Source organism: Microtus ochrogaster, chromosome 2, assembly GCF_000317375.1.
Source record: "Microtus ochrogaster isolate Prairie Vole_2 chromosome 2, MicOch1.0, whole genome shotgun sequence".
Taxonomy (NCBI): Eukaryota; Metazoa; Chordata; class Mammalia; order Rodentia; family Cricetidae; genus Microtus; species Microtus ochrogaster.
In genome coordinates, this window is record NC_022010.1 from 22,333,816 (window position 1) to 22,351,533 (window position 17,718).

Below are 17,718 nucleotides of genomic sequence, written 5' to 3' on the forward strand. Positions count from 1 at the left end.
GCTCTTTATCACTGAGCTACCCCATTGGCTCGTAAAATTGTGTGTGTATGTGAATTTCTTTGATACAGGGTTTCTTTCTGTAGCTTTTGGAGCCTGTCCTCGAACTCGCTATGTAGACCAGGCTGGCCTTGAATTCAGAGATCTGCCCACCTCTGCCACCACGGCCTGGACATAAAATTGTATTCTTAAACACTGTGCACTACTATCTTGTTGGTTATACAAGGCATACCAATATAAACAATATAATCAGACATAGTGGTGTATACTTTTACTACTCAGAAAGCAGAGTTAAATTACTGTATTTGAGGCCAGCCTGATCTTACACAGTGAGTTCTAGTCAGGGCCACATAGTAAACCCTGCCTGATGAAAACAAAAAAAGTTACATAAACTTTTGGTCCCACATATATATATGAAACAAATCCAAACAAGTAAGACACCAGCTCAGGAAATGACTCCAAAATGAGCTTCTAAAGCAGCAGCTTTCATGAGTACTTTCTTGCCCTCTTACCCGGGCTTCAAACTCTGATGTTCCCTCCATGTAGCCAAGTCCTCCTTTCTGCAGCCTTGTTGCCACTTCAATAAGATCACTCCGCAGGAAGTTCAAGAGCTCCTGGTTGCCGTCACAGGATTTTAAACCCAAATTTGGCTTCCGAGCCAGATAAATGGAGTGAGTAATTTCTTGGTACCTACAAGAGTTGGAAAAAGGAGAAGTACAGAAACTTTCAGAGGTACTTCTGCATCCCCCAGCAGCTATAACTGGCACTCAGTTTCTGTGTTATCATATATTGGATATTAATGTTTCACACAAACAGAATCATACAATATGCAGCTTTTTGTGTCTGGCTTCTTTTGCTTAGTACAATGTTTCAGTGCACAGTATAATATTCTGATACCCAGGTGGCAGTACAAACTAGTGCTTCACTCTTAGCTATTTTTTTTAATGTTTATGAGTCTTTGTCTGTATATGTTCTGCACAACCATCTCTTGTGTTCTACACAACCATCTCTCCAGCTTTCAACCCTTCTCCTGCATGATATGCTGTTTGGACATGTCACATTTTGTCTTTCTGCAGATCAACTGATAGACATCAGTTATGGTACTTCTAACCTTTGGTCTATCATGAATATTGACAGATCAGTTTTAAACGCTAATTCAGACAAGAAAGCATTTTTCCAATACTGTGTAAATAAAATGGCTCACGGCTTGGTGAAAGGCACACACTAGTCAAAGAACAATTATGCTACCCTGGATCATGTATGACTTAAATGTGTATTTTTCCAAATAAACATGATGCTAAAAACGATTACAAGTTATGTCAACAGCAGAGTTATAGACTTTATTTTTATGACTTTACTTTAATAGATTATCAACAAAAAGCCAGCTATAGTTGTACCCCACTCTAGGCAAAAGCTCCTTGAGAACTACACCATCATATACAAGGTAGAGGCAGGAGGGTTAAAAGTTGTCATCTTGACTATAGTGAGTTCAAGGCCAATCTGGATATAAGACTCTCTTTCAAATAAGCACGCAGCCGGGCGGTGGTGGCGCACGCCTTTAATCCCAGCACTCGGGAGGCAGAGGCAGGGGGATCTCTGTGAGTTCGAGACCAGCCTGGTCTACAAGAGCTAGTTCTAGTACAGGCTCCAAAACCACAAACCACAGAGAAACCCTGTCTCGAAAAACCACAAAAAAAAAACCAAAAAACAAATCAAATAAGCATGCAAATTGAGGCTGGAAAGATGGCTTAACTGTTAAGAATACTGGTTGCTCTTCCAGAGAACCCCAGTTTTGATTGCCAAACATCTACACGGTGGCTCACAACCATCTTAAACTCCAGTCCCAGGAGATTCCCCACCCTCTTCTGGCCTTCCAGGACACTGCACACACATGGTACAGACATACATGCAGACAAAACACTTATATTCACAATATCAATAAATTAAAAAACAAACAAAACACAACAAAGAAAGCATGCAAATAAGCTCAAACCAAAAAACATCTGGTTGGGTATCATGATGCGCACCTTTAGTCCCAGTACTAGAGAGGCAGAGGTAGGCAGATCTCTCTGAGTTGGAAGTCAGTCTGGTCTACATAGGGAACTTATTTCAAAACTACATTGCTGCCAGGCGGTGGTGGCACACGCCTTTAATCCCAGCACTTGGGAGGCAGAGGCAGGCGGATCTCTGTGAGTTCGAGACCAGCCTGGTCTGCAAGAGCTAGTTCCAGGACAGGCTCCAAAACCAGAGAAACCCTGTCTCGAAAAAAAAAAAAAAACAACAACAACAACAAAAAAAAACTACATTGCACAGATACTGATGTTTACACTTAGAAGATGTGAGCAACAAGAAGAAACCCTTACCTTTTCTCCAGTCTCTCTTTAAGCTGACTTTCTCTTATTCCCTGAGGATGAAGGCAATTTAGCAGTTCATCCAGTTCCTTCTGACTATCACATAAGAACCTGTAGAAGCAAAACAAACGTTACAAGTTGGAAAAACAATTAAAATCAAACAGTATATGTAGTCTCAGGCTAACAGTGAGTGTGAAATGCAGAATTTTAGACTGTTTTCAATCAAAGCCTACCATTTACTATTCCCATGAGGCCTAATGTTAACTTTATTTTCAGTTATGGGAGGAGCCAAGAACTCCTGATACAATACAGACATCTGTTCGTTTTTTTCTGAGCTAAGGTTTCCCTGTATAGCCATAGCTGTCCTGGAATTTGCTCTGTAGACCAGGCTAGCCTCAAACTCCCTGCCTCTACCTCTTATGTGCTGGGATTAAAAGCATGTGCCACCACTACCAGAGACAGACTTTATAAAGGCTGTAGAAAATATGCCCCATACAACTTCAAAAAGTAAACTTTATACCTCAGACTAAAAATGCTAAAGATATAGATATTTTATGCAATCAAACATATTTTATGCAATCAAAAGTAGCAAAGACCTTCTCAAAATCTAGTTCTTTGCCTAAAGCAGAACTGTACAGAGACCAACAGTATTTAAAAATTATTTTCAATTGAGTAAAATTTACTTAATGACTGTATGTGTCTTAAAATTTTATTTATTTATATGTATAAAATGTTCTGCTGGCATGTACATGCCATAAGAGGGCACCAGATCTCATTACAGATGGTTGTGAGTCACCATGTGGTTGCTGGGAATTGAATTCAGAACCTCTGGAAGAGTAGTCAGTGCTCTTAACCGGAGTCATCTCTCCAGCCCCAACTTAATTTTACTTTATACATGGTTTTTAAAGTATAATCAATCACCAAATCAAAATACTTAATATTTATGAACCAAAACAGGATGCTACATAAGATGTACTGTACAACAGACTTGGTGCATGGCTGTAATCCTAGCATTTGGGATTCCTGCTACAGCAGGTAGAGTGAGCTCAATGCTAGCCTGGGTTACAGAGTTGAGTTCCAGACTGGCCTGAGCTATAATAGTGTAAGACTCTGTGTCTCAAGAATAAGGGGTGAGGGCTGGAGAGATGGCTCAGTGGTTAAGAGCATTGCCTGCCCTTCCAAAGGTCCTGAGTTCAACTCCCAGCAACCACATGGTGGCTCACAACCATCTGTAATGAGGTCTGGTGCCCTCTTCTGGCCTGCAGAGATATACACAGACAGAATATGTATACATAATAAATAAATAAATAAATATTTAAAAAAAAAAAAAAGAATAAGGGGTGAGTCAGGCGGTAGTGGCATATGCTTTTAATTCCAGCACGTGGGAGGTAGAGGCAGGCAGATCTCTGTGAGTTCTAGGCTAGCCTGGTCTACAGAGCAAGTTCCAGGACAGGTCCCAAAGCTACCGAGAAACTCTGTCTCAAAACTATGCCCCCCCCAAAGAATCAGCAGTGAATCCAGCTCAAAATACACAAAATTATATTATAAAGGGGTATGTTAGCTAATCTAGGTTGTCAATTGGACACAACAGGGAAAAGGGACCCTCAGTTGAGGAATTGCTTCCATCAGATAGGCATGTGGACATGTCTGTGTGGCATTTTCTTGATTGCTAACTGATATATATAGGAGGAGCCAGCCCACTGTGAACAGTACCATCCCAATGAAGGTGGAAAGAAAGGCAGCTCAAAGTGAAGCTGGGAGCAACCAGTGAACACTATCCTTCTGTGACTCCTGCCACAAGCTCCTGCCCTGGCTTCCCTGGAGGATGGACTGTAACCTATAAGGTAAAATAAGCCTCCCCCCCCCCCCAACTGTTTTTGGAAAAGAGAAAATGAAATTCTAAACTTTGAGAAAAATAGCTGGTTACCAAAAGATCACATATGGTTTTGAAACAGTGAGGTTTTTTGATTTTTTTCTTTTGAGACAGGGTCTCAATGTAGCCCAGGCTGGCCTTAAATTCCTGATCCTCCTGCTAAGATCTCCTGAGTGCTGAGATTATAGGAATGTACCACCATACACAGTTTATGAGCTGCTGGAGGATGCAACTCAAGCTAGGCAAGCAGTCTCCTGAGCCACACCCTTGCCCAACAGTAAGCTTTGATGTGCAAAAACTAAGCAACACAAAATATTCTTAATGTCACTGTTTTGAGTATTTTCTTCATCAACACTGGAAAGGAATAGGATGAGCAAGCCAACGGGTGTTCCTGTTACCATAGGTTCTGTCCTTGCTTGGGCACCGTGGTCTCCACAGCAGCTTCTAGTGCTGATGCATGGTGTGCATTCATACTGGCATTTTTGCCTAGACTTGCTTTCTTATCTAAGGAAAACACAAATGTTAAGTTTAATACATTAAAAACCCAACTCCTTATTAAAAAACCTAAGCAAACTCCACGACCAGCCCAAAATATATAGATGCGACATATTAATCACTGAACATGTTTATATTTACTAAATAGTTAAATTTTAGTTAATAAAATTTAAGAATTACCTAAAACACTCTTATTCTCAGATTCATGAGTATTCATAATGTTATACAAGACCATTACATAATACGTAACGCTGTATTATGAGGAAAAATGAAATTCTAAACCTTGATAAAATATCTGCTTGTTAAAACCAAACAAAGTCCCCCAAAACAAAATACTTTAAAATAGTAGATACTAATATCATATATGTAGTATGCAGGGTCCCCGGCTCGTTTTGTAGTAATACTTCTATTAGAAACTATTTTCAAGGCTTTTCTAAGGCTGGCATTGTAGACAGCCATTCCTCTGCCAGAGTAGACAGTAGTGCCTGGCACTCTACACTACAAAGAGCAACCATGGGGCTAAACTACACATCTGGTGGATTACATGTATCTCAATACATAGTATATTAAGTTTTTGATGAAATTTTAAGATACAACTCTGTTATAAAGAGAGCAGCTATACTTCTTCTCTACAGGTAAATAGCTGCACAGTTTAAACCTTAAACATACTGAATTGTTCAAGGCAGTGGGGGCACACGGCTTTATCCCAGCACTCAGAGGTAGAAGAAGGTGCAGCTCTGTGTGTTTGAGGACAGCCTGGTCTACAGAGTAAGTTCCAAGACAGCCTAAGTTACATACAGACCAAAAAAAAAAAAAAAAAGCTAAGATGAAAATGACTAACTTCATATCAAAGCAAATAAAGAAATTGTTCTTTTTGCAGGATGTGGTGGCTCATCCTTTAATTCCAGTACTTGGAAAGCAGAAACAGGGAGATCTCTGTGAGCTCAAGGCCAGCAACTTCTAGGCTACATATTGAGACTCAGTCTCAAAAAAAAAACAAAAAAAAAAAAACAAAAAAAAAACACCAAAAGCAGAATTTTCTGATATAATCTATAATTAAAGTAATTTACAAACCAACAGTGCTGGCGCACATCTTTAATCCCAGCGCCCAGGAGGCAGAAGCAGGTGGACCTCCTAGAGTTCAAGGCCAGTCTGATCTACAAAGTGAGTTCCAGAACAACCAGGGCTACACAAAGAAACCCTGTCTTAAAAAAATGAAAATAAATATAAAAATTTAACATGAAAAAGCCTTAAAGGTATATATGAAGAAATTAGTGGTTTTCTTTTTTGTTTTTCTTCAAGACCAGGTTTCTCCATGTAGCTTTGGAGCCTGTCCTGGAACTCACTCTGTAGACCAGACTGGCCTCAAACTCTCAGATCCACCTGCCTCTACCTCCTGAGTGCTGGGATTAAAGGCATGCACTACCATCACCCAGCCTGGTTTTCTTATTAGTAAGTCTGTGAATACTAAGTTTGTATTAGGGGTGTTTCTAAAATCAAGCACTACTTTAGAATAAAAGTAACTTCTTGGAGAAATACAATATTTGAGAAGCAAACTTCATTAGGTTATTATAACCCAATGGCTCTTAACAGGGAGGGGAGGTACCAGCCAGAGGATTTGTGTAGGCATTGAAGACATTTGGACATGGCTACTGACATCTAGTGGGCAGAGGTGGAAATGCTGTCAAACTTCCTATTAGGGTCCACAGAATCTTTTAACTACAAAAAAAAGCATCTTTTGAGTTTTCCCTTTTGAACATATTCAACACATATACACATTGAAGAAAGAATATAAGTTATGCAAATTATACTTATCATTTATTTTATTAATTAATATACTTCACAGCCAGCATTCAGATAAAAAATATTATCAGTGACTCTTCAAATGCTTCTAAATCACCTATATATTTATTTATATATTTATTTATTTATTGGAGACAGGGTTGCTCACAAGTGCCTGGGCCTCAGAGGATACCAGGCCTGTGCACATGTGGTGCACAGACACACATAGGCCAAGCAGTCATAGACATTTAAAAAAAAAAAATCAAGTAAAATCCATGCCTATCCGTCAATTTTCTAAAAATGCATTTTTATTTCAAAATGGGAATAAAAATCGGGCAAGATGTTACATGCCTGTAATCCCAGAAACTTGAGAGATAGAGGCAGGAGAACTAAAGAGTTCAAGGTTGTCCTAGGCTACAAGGAGAGTCCAAAATCAGGGCTTAGGGGCTAAGAGCACTGGCTGCCTTTCCATAGGACCAGGGTTTAAATTCCAGAACCAACAAGGAAGCTAACATATCTGTAATTCTAGTTCCAGAGAATCTGATGCCCTCTTCTGACTTCTACCAGCACCAAATGAACATGGCACCACTTTGCACATACATGCAAACAAAACACACATAGTTACAAGCAACATACACCTGTTTTGTTCTTTAGTTTTTCAAGAGAGGGTTTCTTTGTGTAGTCCTGGCTGTCATGCAACTTGTGTAGACAAGGCTGGCCTCAACTCACAGATTCTGACTCTGCCTCTGGAGTGCTGGGATTAAAGGCATGGGCCTGGCACACTTGTAAAATCTTAAAAAAACTTCAAAACCATCCTAGTTATTGAGGTCCCAAGCAGGGGGTGGTCTCCTGCTTGATGGTTGTCCTGTTCAACTTCTGAGTTCAAGCTATGCCTCTGTTTCAGCCTACCAAGGAACGATAACTATAGACTCATGTTTTTGTACCTCAGTCTCGGTAAACCTTTTGCACCCACCCACAGGTTTTAGACAGGTTCTCACCATGCAGCCCATGTTCTCTCAAATTCACAACCTTCCTACCTAAGTGCTGAGATTACCTTCACAATGAGCAGCCACTTAATTAAAATTAGATATTGTCTATTTTCTCCTTACTAGGATTATAGTGAAGTGACATCCAAGACCTGGTCTTTTTTTTTTTTTTGCTGTCAACCCCCCCAGCACACCTAAATTTGCTTTGCACAAAACATGCTTCATAATTAATTTTAAAAAGCAGAGAACGAGGGCATATACCTGATTCCTTAGTCTCCTACCTCAATTCCAGGTTTGACATCTCTACAGATACTTCTAAGGAACAAAATATGAAAACTATTTCTGTAAAATCTATACCCATGTGCATCACCTCTTCTCTCATTTTGCGAGGAACTACTAGGCTCTCTACACGCTCATTTTCACCAAGCTGAGCCAGAAGCTAGGGTGATAATAAAGAAAACAGGTGCCTGGGATAGGTGACGGAGTAAAGGCAGGCCTCGGGCTCTATCCTACATGAGTTAGTTAAAACCACAGACAGTCTCTACTTAAAATATCAGAAAGCCTGAGTGAAAGTCACACCTGCAATCCTGGCACTCAAGAAGCTGAGGTCAGAGGCTTGATAGTTCTAGGACAGCCTGAACTATAGAGCAAGACACTGTTTCAAACAGAAACGTTTCATCCTTATGAAAGAGGAAGGTCAAAATACATTCAACAGAAACAGCATTTGAAATTTAAATCTTTTCCCATGACAGCAACATGCCGTGCTCTTTCTTGAGCTATGGTGTGGCCACAGCTCCCAGGAAGACAAACGAAAACTAGAACTCCACAGTGCTTTGTGCTGCTCCATACTTCAGACTTACTCAATGGATTCTAGACATAAACACCTCCCACCCATGAAAGGATGACAATATACTTACTGCGGGGACAGTAATCCTCATCAGGTGAATTGTTGTGGTCTTTGCGGTGATGCTTAAACCGGTAGTCAATGCTGTTATGCACCCAGCCCTTTTCAATGAATAATCCTGGGACTTCATTTGAGAAGAGCCAGTATCTACAAAGTACAACCAGGACTTAGTAACATCCATGACAAGTGAGACAGTGGGCAGAGAGAAGGCTGGGTCATTTTACTCCTGGAGTGGCTGCCTAACAAGGTGGAGGAGCACGAAATACAGCTGACAGCACCCTCCTCACAATCTGACACAGAGAAGTTATAAAGAAAAAAACATAACAAAGATGCCTTGGCATTTGGAACTCATCTAATGCCTGTGTCATTCCTGTAACGCCTGTTCTGTATTTTTAGGTTCCACACAATGCATGAATTTAAAATACTTTAAAATGACTTTATGGCCGGGCGATGGTGGCGCATGCCTTTAATCCCAGCACTCAGGAGGCAGAGGCAGGAGGATCTCTGAGTTTAAGGCCAGCCTGGGGTCTACAAGAGCTACTTCCAAGACAGACTCCAAAGCTATAGAGAAACCCTGTCTCTAAAACAAACAAACAAAACAACAACAAAATGACTTTATTTGTGTCAGGGTTTTGCCTTCATGTACCTATGTGGGACTGGTAACCCGCTGGGATCAGAGAGCTTGATGGCAATGTGGACTGCTGCATGCCTGGAACTGCGTGTGGCTCAGGGGCACCAAATGGCTCTGAGGCAAGAGCGGCTCCGGCTCCGCCATGCTGAACTGTGCTGATCTCAGGCAGGAGCTATCATAATTATCATAACAACAGCGTAGTTAAGGTTTAGACTGGGCAGAAAACAGGCAGTACCGTTATTACCCCTACATGGCACATCTTAAGTTTTTAAGAAGTGCTCCTGGATAGTAAATTACAGATTCACAACAGGACAGATTCAGACATAAAAGACCTCTAAATGGGTCACAATGTTAGATAGACATACGTAGGCTTGGGAGAGAGAAGAAAAAGAGTATTAAAAAATCATAAAGTAAAGTTAATGCTTAAAAAAGGGTAAAGTCTTTAAAGAGAGTACAGATAGTCATAGATTAAAAGAAGGAAAATAAGCCAGGTAAAAATGGAAAATTCGGAGAAAGCCTAGATTCTGTATATTATTGTGTTTTCTTTAAATTTTTTGACTATGAAGGAGCTAAATACAGAGACATTTCATTGTGTGGTCTGCTAAGCTAAACCAGCATATATGTTCTAAAGGTATCTTGACTTTAAAATTTGGGTCTAAGGATATGATGCTTTGGAAAAAAGGTTTTTCTTTTGTTTTCATAGAAGATGAGAATTGCTTCTAGACCAATATGGTATAATAGACCGCGCCCTCCTGAAAGGTTGCTGTGAACACCCTCAAAAAATTATTTTGCTCAACTGCTGACTGAGAGGAACCTAGCAAACAGGATATACCATAAAAGACCTAATTAACAGCGCCCCCATACAGCACGAAGCAGTATGGAGAGAAATAACTACATCCATATTCCCAAATATTGTTCTTTTACATTTAAAGGGGGATATGATATAGATATGAATAACTTGCACTGATATGAATCATGATTTACTGATACTAATTTAAGGTCAGTTTTGTTATATGCATATTTCTAATCTTGATTAAGGTATGTGATTGTGTAGTTCATTTAAAAAATGTAATGTATAGTTAGTAAGTAAGTTAATGGATAATCATCTATAATAGTCAAGTTTGTAGTCATGTTAGTTAGATTTTCTAGATGTGCATAGATATATTTCAGATAGATATTCTTCATATCTTTCAAAGACTACAGAATATGGCTTTTAAAATGTTTTAATAACTTAGGGCTTTTCATGACAATGAGACACGTCTGCTCCTGGGCATCGAAGAGGCTCCTTATGGAGTTGGTTAGCCATCTGGACAAGAAACTGCTCTTGCCTGGACTGCTTAACTGGACACAAAGAACCCACAGAGAGAGGACAGCTGAACTTGCCTAAAGGTGAGATGATCCTTCAGGGTTCCTGATTCATGAAAGAGTCTGCAAGACATTCTGCAGGATATAGAAGAAAGTGACTGAACTGTCTTTGAAATTTTCCTGCTTTATGGAAATGTCTGCTAGATACTATGGGTCTGTAGACTGAAGATGGATGTCCCAATGGTACAAAAGATCTTTGGGTGACTGTCCAGGCAGCGAGATGTCTCTGTCATTTCTAGAGTTTTGGAAGTTGCTTACAATACTTCCTGTTTACTTAGGTAATATATCCTTATGGAGTCTTTGATGGAGTTAAAGAATAGTTATAGTTTTCCTTTATTATGATAAAAGATAAAATAGATATAAATATTGTAACTGTAATTCTTGCTTGATAACTGTTTTGTTATATATACTTTTACTATGTTAAAGTGAAAGCCTTTCTTTTTTGTTTAAACAGAAAAAGGGGAAATGGTATAGGAGGTTCTTCTTTCTATGTGTGGCTTTCATTGGTTAAACAAAGAAAACTGCCTTGGCTTTTTGATTGGGTAGCCCTTAGGTGGGCGGAGTAGACAGAACAGAATGCTGGGAAGAAGGGAAGTGAGGCAGACGCCATGATTCTCCTGCTCAAGATGGACACTGGTTAGACTCTTGCCAGTAAGCCACAGTCCAGTGGCGACACACATTAATAGAAGTGGGTTAATTAAGATGTGAGAGTTAGCCAGTAAGAAGCTAGAGCTAATTAAAACTGCCAGGCAGTGTTTAAATGAACATAGTTTCTCTGTAATTATTTCGGGTATAAGCTAGCCAGGTGGCGGGATATAGCCCACCTGCTCCTCATACTATAAGAGAGGGTGTCAAATCCCCTGGAACTAGAGTTTCAAATGGTCCTGAGACACCATGTGGGGGCTGAGATCCAAATCCAGTAAGTGCTTTAATCACTGAACCATTTCTGCAGCCCCAAAATATCAAACCATTTTAAAAGAAGTATTAGGATTACAGTACATTTGTCTGTATTTAAATTTCCTATCTATGCTACCTTCAAGAGCCAGAGCAGATTTTTTTTTTTAAATTCCACAGCACTGGGAATAGAACCCAAGGCTTATGCAAGAGCTCTGCCATAAGCTACCAATGAGCCTGGAAGATTGTCTTACCTAATTTTGTAAAACTAGCATCTGGCACCAGTAATAGGAAATAAAGGAACAATCATATCCAAAAACAGAAGTGGAAAACTGAGCAGAACAGTTCATTTCTAGCACCTTAGCTCGCTAACTAGTAACAACTATGACCACCCACAAGACACAGAAATAGGTCAAGTAACTTACCTGTTATGGTTGCGGTCTGTACCAATAGGCGTCCTGCGAAGTACAAGTTTCGCCTTGGCAATCCCTTCCTGGAAAGCCTTCTCAGCAGCCGCCTTGTGTTTCCGCATTCGTTCCTCTTCAGCTTCCCGTTCCAATCTCACTGGTAAAGATTAGAAACCAAGAAATGCCTGTATGAGGTATATCTTTACTGGACCTTCCTTTCTTCTTTTGCCATCTAAAATTGAACTCTCATCTATGATCCTCCTATAATCCTTACATCTTCACAAGGTTACACCCCCCATTGCCATAGGACCCTTAAACAGACGGGAATGAATTAAGAAGAAAATATTTCGGTTAAGCTGAATGTGGTGGCATATGCCTTTACACCCAGAGGAGGTAAGTGAACTCTGTGAGCAAGGCTATCCTGGTCTACAGAGGGAGTTCCTAAACCAACCCACATCCCCGAACACTGACAAAAGAAATATTTTGACCAAAAAGAACCTGACAGCAATCTGTCTTTAATATGTATGTATGTTGCTTTAGCTGGCCTGAAACTTGCTATATAGACCAGGTTGGCCTTTACACTCAGAAGTCTATCTGCCTCTGCCTCCTAGGATTAAAGGTGTGTGCCATCATAGCTGTTGCCTTAACATGACTGATAGAAGAAATCAAGAAAGTAAAGACAGGGAAAGAGAAGCAGTAATTATTGTAGAACTAGGAGTGTAGTACAGTGCTAGTGTTTGCCAAGCAGTCAAATCCAAACAACACACACACAATATTGTACCAACTAACAATTGGCTAATCAGAAAGCTCATGCCTTTTCCGTTTTTCAGACAGGATCTCACTACGTACCCCTGGTTGGTCTGAACTCTTGGAGATCTTATTCTTGAGAGTGGAAATTAAACATGTGTGCAACTGTGCCTACTTCTCCCACCCCCTTATTTGGTTTCTCCACCAGACAGGGATTCTCTATGTAGCTCTAGCTATCCTGGAACTCAATATGTAGATCAAGTTGGTCTCAAATTTAGAGATCTGCTTGACTCTGCCCCCAACCCACCGAGTTCAAAGGCATGCTACACTACCACAACACTACTTTTATTTTCTTTATTCCCAGCACTTGGAAGAAGAGGCAGTCAGATCTCTGGTGAGTTCAAGGCCGGTCTGATCTACGGAGCTAGGTCCAGGACAGCTAGGGTTACACAGGGAAACCCTACCAAATAAATAAATTTATCCTGTGTTGTCTGAAGGTCAGAGAACAACCTGTGGGAGTTAGTTCTCTCCTTCTGCCATGTCGGTCCCAGAATTTTGCAAGCTCATGTTGCTAAACATGGCAGCAACTGGCACTGAGTTCTTTCACAGGCCCATATTTAAATGAAATGCAGAGAATACATAAATCTAGAGATCAGTAGTTGTTAGGGGCTAAGAACAAGGTATGACTTTCAAGGTTCCTTCTGGGATTGTCTTTTATGCCCTGGCTTCTTCTAAGTAATGTACTGTGTTACATGCTACAACACAGATGAACCTTTCAATAAAATGCTCTTGTGCACATATGCAATGCCAGGGCAGAGGGATTTCCTTGAGTTTAAGGTCAACCTACAGCAAAATATTATTTATGTATGGTTATTATTACATGGTTTATTACCATCTCTAGAACCCCCCCCAATTACTTATTTATTTGATGAATATTGTGAGTGTTTTGGCTGCATGTATGTCTATGTACCACTTGCATGACTGTGGAGGGGGTGTTGGATCCTCTGGAATTAGTTGTGAGCCTCCATGTGGGTGCTGGAAATTGAACAAAGGTTCTCTGGAAAAATAGCCAGTGCTCTTAACTGCTGAGCTATTTTTCCATTGTGCACAAGCACATGCGCACGCGCGCACACACACACGCAATTATATGCAACTGTACAAAGACACTCAGCTAAGCACAGAGGCTCATGCCTATAATCCTAACGTTCTGGATGTTGAGACAGGAGGATGGATGTAAGGCCAACTTAAGCCAGAGAATAGTTTCAGGAAAGCCTAAGGTAATAAGAGTTTGTCTCAAAATTATGAGAAAACAAGAATATCTTAGGGAGTGCTAGGTTACTGTACACAGAATAAGTTAATAGTTGTGACAGATACCCTACCATTATTCTAGTACTTTCTGTTCTCCTACCCACAAAAGGGCTTTTCTAAACCTCTCAGTACAAATTTTACCTTTTGTTTCTCTCTCCTGGATTTCCCGCTTCCTCTTAGCTTGCATGCTAAGCAGCCTTCTGCTTTTGACAGCACTGATCATGTCATCTGCTTCCATTTCGACTTGATCCTCAACCTTCACAATTTCTTTTTTCCTGTCCATCTTGCCTAGCCCATTCTCCTCTTTGCCATTTTCTTTATTTCTGGCTTCCATCTCTTTCCTCCTTTGTTTCTCTGCTCTCTTCTTATCATTCTCCTCCTTCAGCACAGCGAGACGCTCCTTCCACAACTCTGCAGACATCTGCTGTCTTGTCTCCATGTGGTCTTGGACAGAGTATGTCATGAGGATCCGGTGGCAGAGAGCTGTCAATATCCGTAGCTTCTCTTCTGATGTCAGCTCAAAGAATTCTGAGGTCTCGAGCTTCTCGAGGAACTCATCTTGCACCTCACTGTCCTCAAATGGTGAGGAATCTTTGTTGTCATCTGTTTCTGAGCCCTCACTGTCCTCCTGGACATCACACCTGCGTAAGCAGAGCCGAACCAGCTCTGAGACAGAATGCAAAGTGAGGGGGATTTCTGACAGCTTCATCCCCAGTTCTCCATAGTCTTCGGCAATTTCATCCTGAAGTAAGGTCTGCAGCAGAATGACCAGCACTCTGTTCAAGTACAAAAAACCACCTTTATCTGCACTCAAGGCTTCCATTAGGGACACAGCAGTGATGGGGTACTGAGCATCAGGCAAGAGCAACCCAGAGTAACAGCTCAGGAACTCCACCACCAGGGCTACATCCCCAAAAAGGGTGTTGGGCAGCCCTTCAGGAGTATCTACCAGTCTGAATGTTGGGAGGTTTCTGCCGCCTAACTCCTGATCTTCATACCGTTTCTGCTTTTCTAACTTCTCCAGCATTTCTTTCTCTCTCCGTTCCTTGGCTTTTTCCCGCAACCTCTCTTTTAGCTCCTGCCGTTTCTTTTTCAAATATTCCTTTCGTTGCTCTTCAGACATAGAGGCCCACCTCTTTTTATGTTCCAGGAGCTCGTAGCGTTTCTGCACAAGAGTCCGTAGCTCTTCTGGAAGACGGGCTCTATCTTCATTGGAGAGAATGCGTGCTGTTTTGGAGATAACGCAGGACAGGGCACTCTTCTTGTCCTCTTTGTCTTTATTTTCTTTGTAATAGGCAATCAGATGCAGGGCAGCAGGAGGCAGGTGTTTATGAGGTTTACCCGAAGACCTTGGTACACCCCCAGAACTCCGGGGGGCTCGAGTCATCTTCTGGGTCCCTTTGGCCATATCCAACAAAGTCATCTGTTTCATTTTGGTCTTGGGAGTCTTCACACACTTGCTGGGTGATTTGGAACTGCCTGTGGATTTCTGTCCATTCAAGATGCCTTTGCTTCTGCCCCTGGCCTTCAAAGGTTTGTCGCTGTGCTTCCCTGGCTTCTTGGTGGATGGGCCTTTCTTAGGAATGTGAAAGCTGTGTAGTTTGTTGGGGGACATAATTTTCATCACCTCTTCCAAATGTTCTTCTGGAGACTTGGAATTCTTTGAGTTCTTCACTTTCAGTGGTGGGCCATTTAACGACTTCTCCAAATGCACATGGCACCATAGCTTAGGGTTTAGTGGGGAACTTAGAGAAGAATTGTCTCTTTTAGGTTTCTTTGCGGGTTTCCTGTCTGGAGATCCATTATTCCTCCTCTTGGTAGAGGGATTGAGGGTCATGTACTAAAATTTAAGAACAGGAGCAAAATTACTGTTAAAAATCTAAGTGCAGCAAGCAACATCTAAGCACTGTAGTGGTGCTCTTCCCCACCACACATGGAAGAAGCTCCACATCCAGGGCTACACTACAGTGACACCATGTCTCAAAACAAAACTATACTCTGCTGATGTCATGGAGTCATATCTATAATCCCAAATGTAGGCAGTGGAAGCAAGAGAATCAGAAGTTTGAGGTCTGTCTGTTACATACCAAGTATGAGGCCAGAATCACGTCAGATTCTGTCTCAATGTTCCCTATCACTCAAAATGTACACTGGGAAGCTGTACAGTTCAGTGATAGGATGCTTTCCTAGTTTATATGAGGAATTGGGATCCACCTTCAGCTTTGCAACAAAAGCCCATCATCCTTTGACATCAGATGCTTTACACAACTAGCTCTTTGTTTACATATGCATTAGTGGTTCTCAAAGATTTTAATAAAATCTATGAATACTTTCTCCAGCTGTAACAATACACAAAAACTATGCATACAATCTCCAAAGTCTATCCATGAACCTCAGATCAGAAAATAAATGACCCAGAAAACAGCAGCATCTCAAGACTTTAAGAAGTACTACTCTGGGAGAGGAGAGGCACTGGGCAGAGAAGAAGAGAGGAAACTGCAGTCAGATGTAATATATTAGAGAACTAAAAAACAAAATAGTACTCTCAACCTGGGGACATGATTCAATGGTAGAGCCCCTACCTAGAATCCCCCAGTGAGGGGCTGGGGTGTGGCTTAGTGGTAGAGCCCCTGCCTAGAAACCCCCAGTGAGGGGCTGGGGTGTGGCTCAGTGGTAGAGCACCTGCCCAGAATCCCCCAGTGAGGGGTGGGGGTGTGGCTCACTTGCTTAACATGTAAGAGCCTGTATTCCATCCCTGAAAATGGAGGGAGTAGTCCTGTTCTTGAAACAGTTATATCTTCATCCTTTGATTTTATGTTTCAGCTTCAATAGTTTGTGCTTTAAGTAGAATATACTACCTAAATCATTTGTCTCAACCCAGAGGCATATGTTACTGTGAAAACGTAAGAATGCCGAACAATAGATAACACTGTTCAGATAAAGAACTTTCCTGACCTTGTTTCCTGGTTTTATAAACTCTTTCTTGCCTCTTCCCATGAGAAAACTCACTTCTATGACTACATCTACAAGCTCTATAACTTCTCATTTCTTTTATATACAGTTCTTTAAAAATCTGATTACATTTCATATTCATCCTGTGTTTTGGGGGGTGGCATGTACATGCCAAGTTGGGTGTGTAGAGGTCAGATGAAAATGCAGAGGAGCTGGTTCTTTCTTCCCACCATGTGGGTCACAGGAATTGGATTAAGACAGTTGGCCTTGGCCACAAGTATCTTTACCTACGGAGCTCTATTCTCAGTCCTGTTTATCATGTTCGAATGTCCCTGATTCATTCTCTCTGGCACCCTAGTCTATAATCTTGCAATATCACAAGACTATAAATCCACTCATTTTATCACATTTTCAACATCCTAACCTGTTGGTTTAAAGAGATGTGGTGTCAGTGCCAGGCATGGTGGCTCACACCTATGATCCTAGCACTTAGGAGAGAGGTATAAGGATTCACAAATTTCAGGACAGCTAGGGCTACATAGTGAGACCCTGTCTGAAAAAAACAAACAAATAACTCCACAAATAAATAAAAAGGATAAGATCTTATTATAGTGCCCAGGATGGCCTCAGGACTCTGGACTCAAGCCATGAGCAGGAGATGGGACTCAGAGAATGGACCACCATGGCTGGCTTCCACTCTTCACCTCAATTTAATTTTAGGCAGTCATTACAATCCAGCTCACATAAACCTACAATTTTCTTCATATTCTGTATTTACTTGGAAAACCCCAGTTTGCTCTGCCCCTGGCTGTACATGTTCATCGTAAACATGGTTAGAACAAAAACAAATCCATCGCCGGCACACCAAGAGACCCGAGCTGGCCCCACACTCACAGTACATGCCCTTCAAGTACACCCTTCCCACTACTACACTAGCCTCTTCTGGCTCCTCAGGAGTGCATGCCTCATTCCCCTCACACAGAATTAGGTAAGAGGATTCTGGCATGGTTACTTACACCTATAATC

At 41.2% G+C, this 17,718-nt stretch overlaps 1 protein-coding gene across 2 annotated transcripts in view; it reads right to left on the bottom strand.

Annotated features, from left to right (window-relative positions):
* Baz1b (bromodomain adjacent to zinc finger domain 1B) overlaps window positions 1–17,718 on the bottom strand; it is a 62,199-nt gene that overhangs the window by 15,115 nt on the left and 29,366 nt on the right. For both annotated transcript variants that reach the window (XM_026784778.1, XM_005344629.3), the window contains 6 exons: window positions 13,882–15,580; window positions 11,704–11,842; window positions 8,402–8,535; window positions 4,620–4,725; window positions 2,361–2,459; window positions 510–687 (listed from right to left, as the gene is read on the bottom strand). In XM_026784778.1, the coding sequence (XP_026640579.1) occupies window positions 510–687; window positions 2,361–2,459; window positions 4,620–4,725; window positions 8,402–8,535; window positions 11,704–11,842; window positions 13,882–15,580 (2,355 nt within the window). The remainder of the gene's footprint in view (window positions 1–509; window positions 688–2,360; window positions 2,460–4,619; window positions 4,726–8,401; window positions 8,536–11,703; window positions 11,843–13,881; window positions 15,581–17,718) is intronic.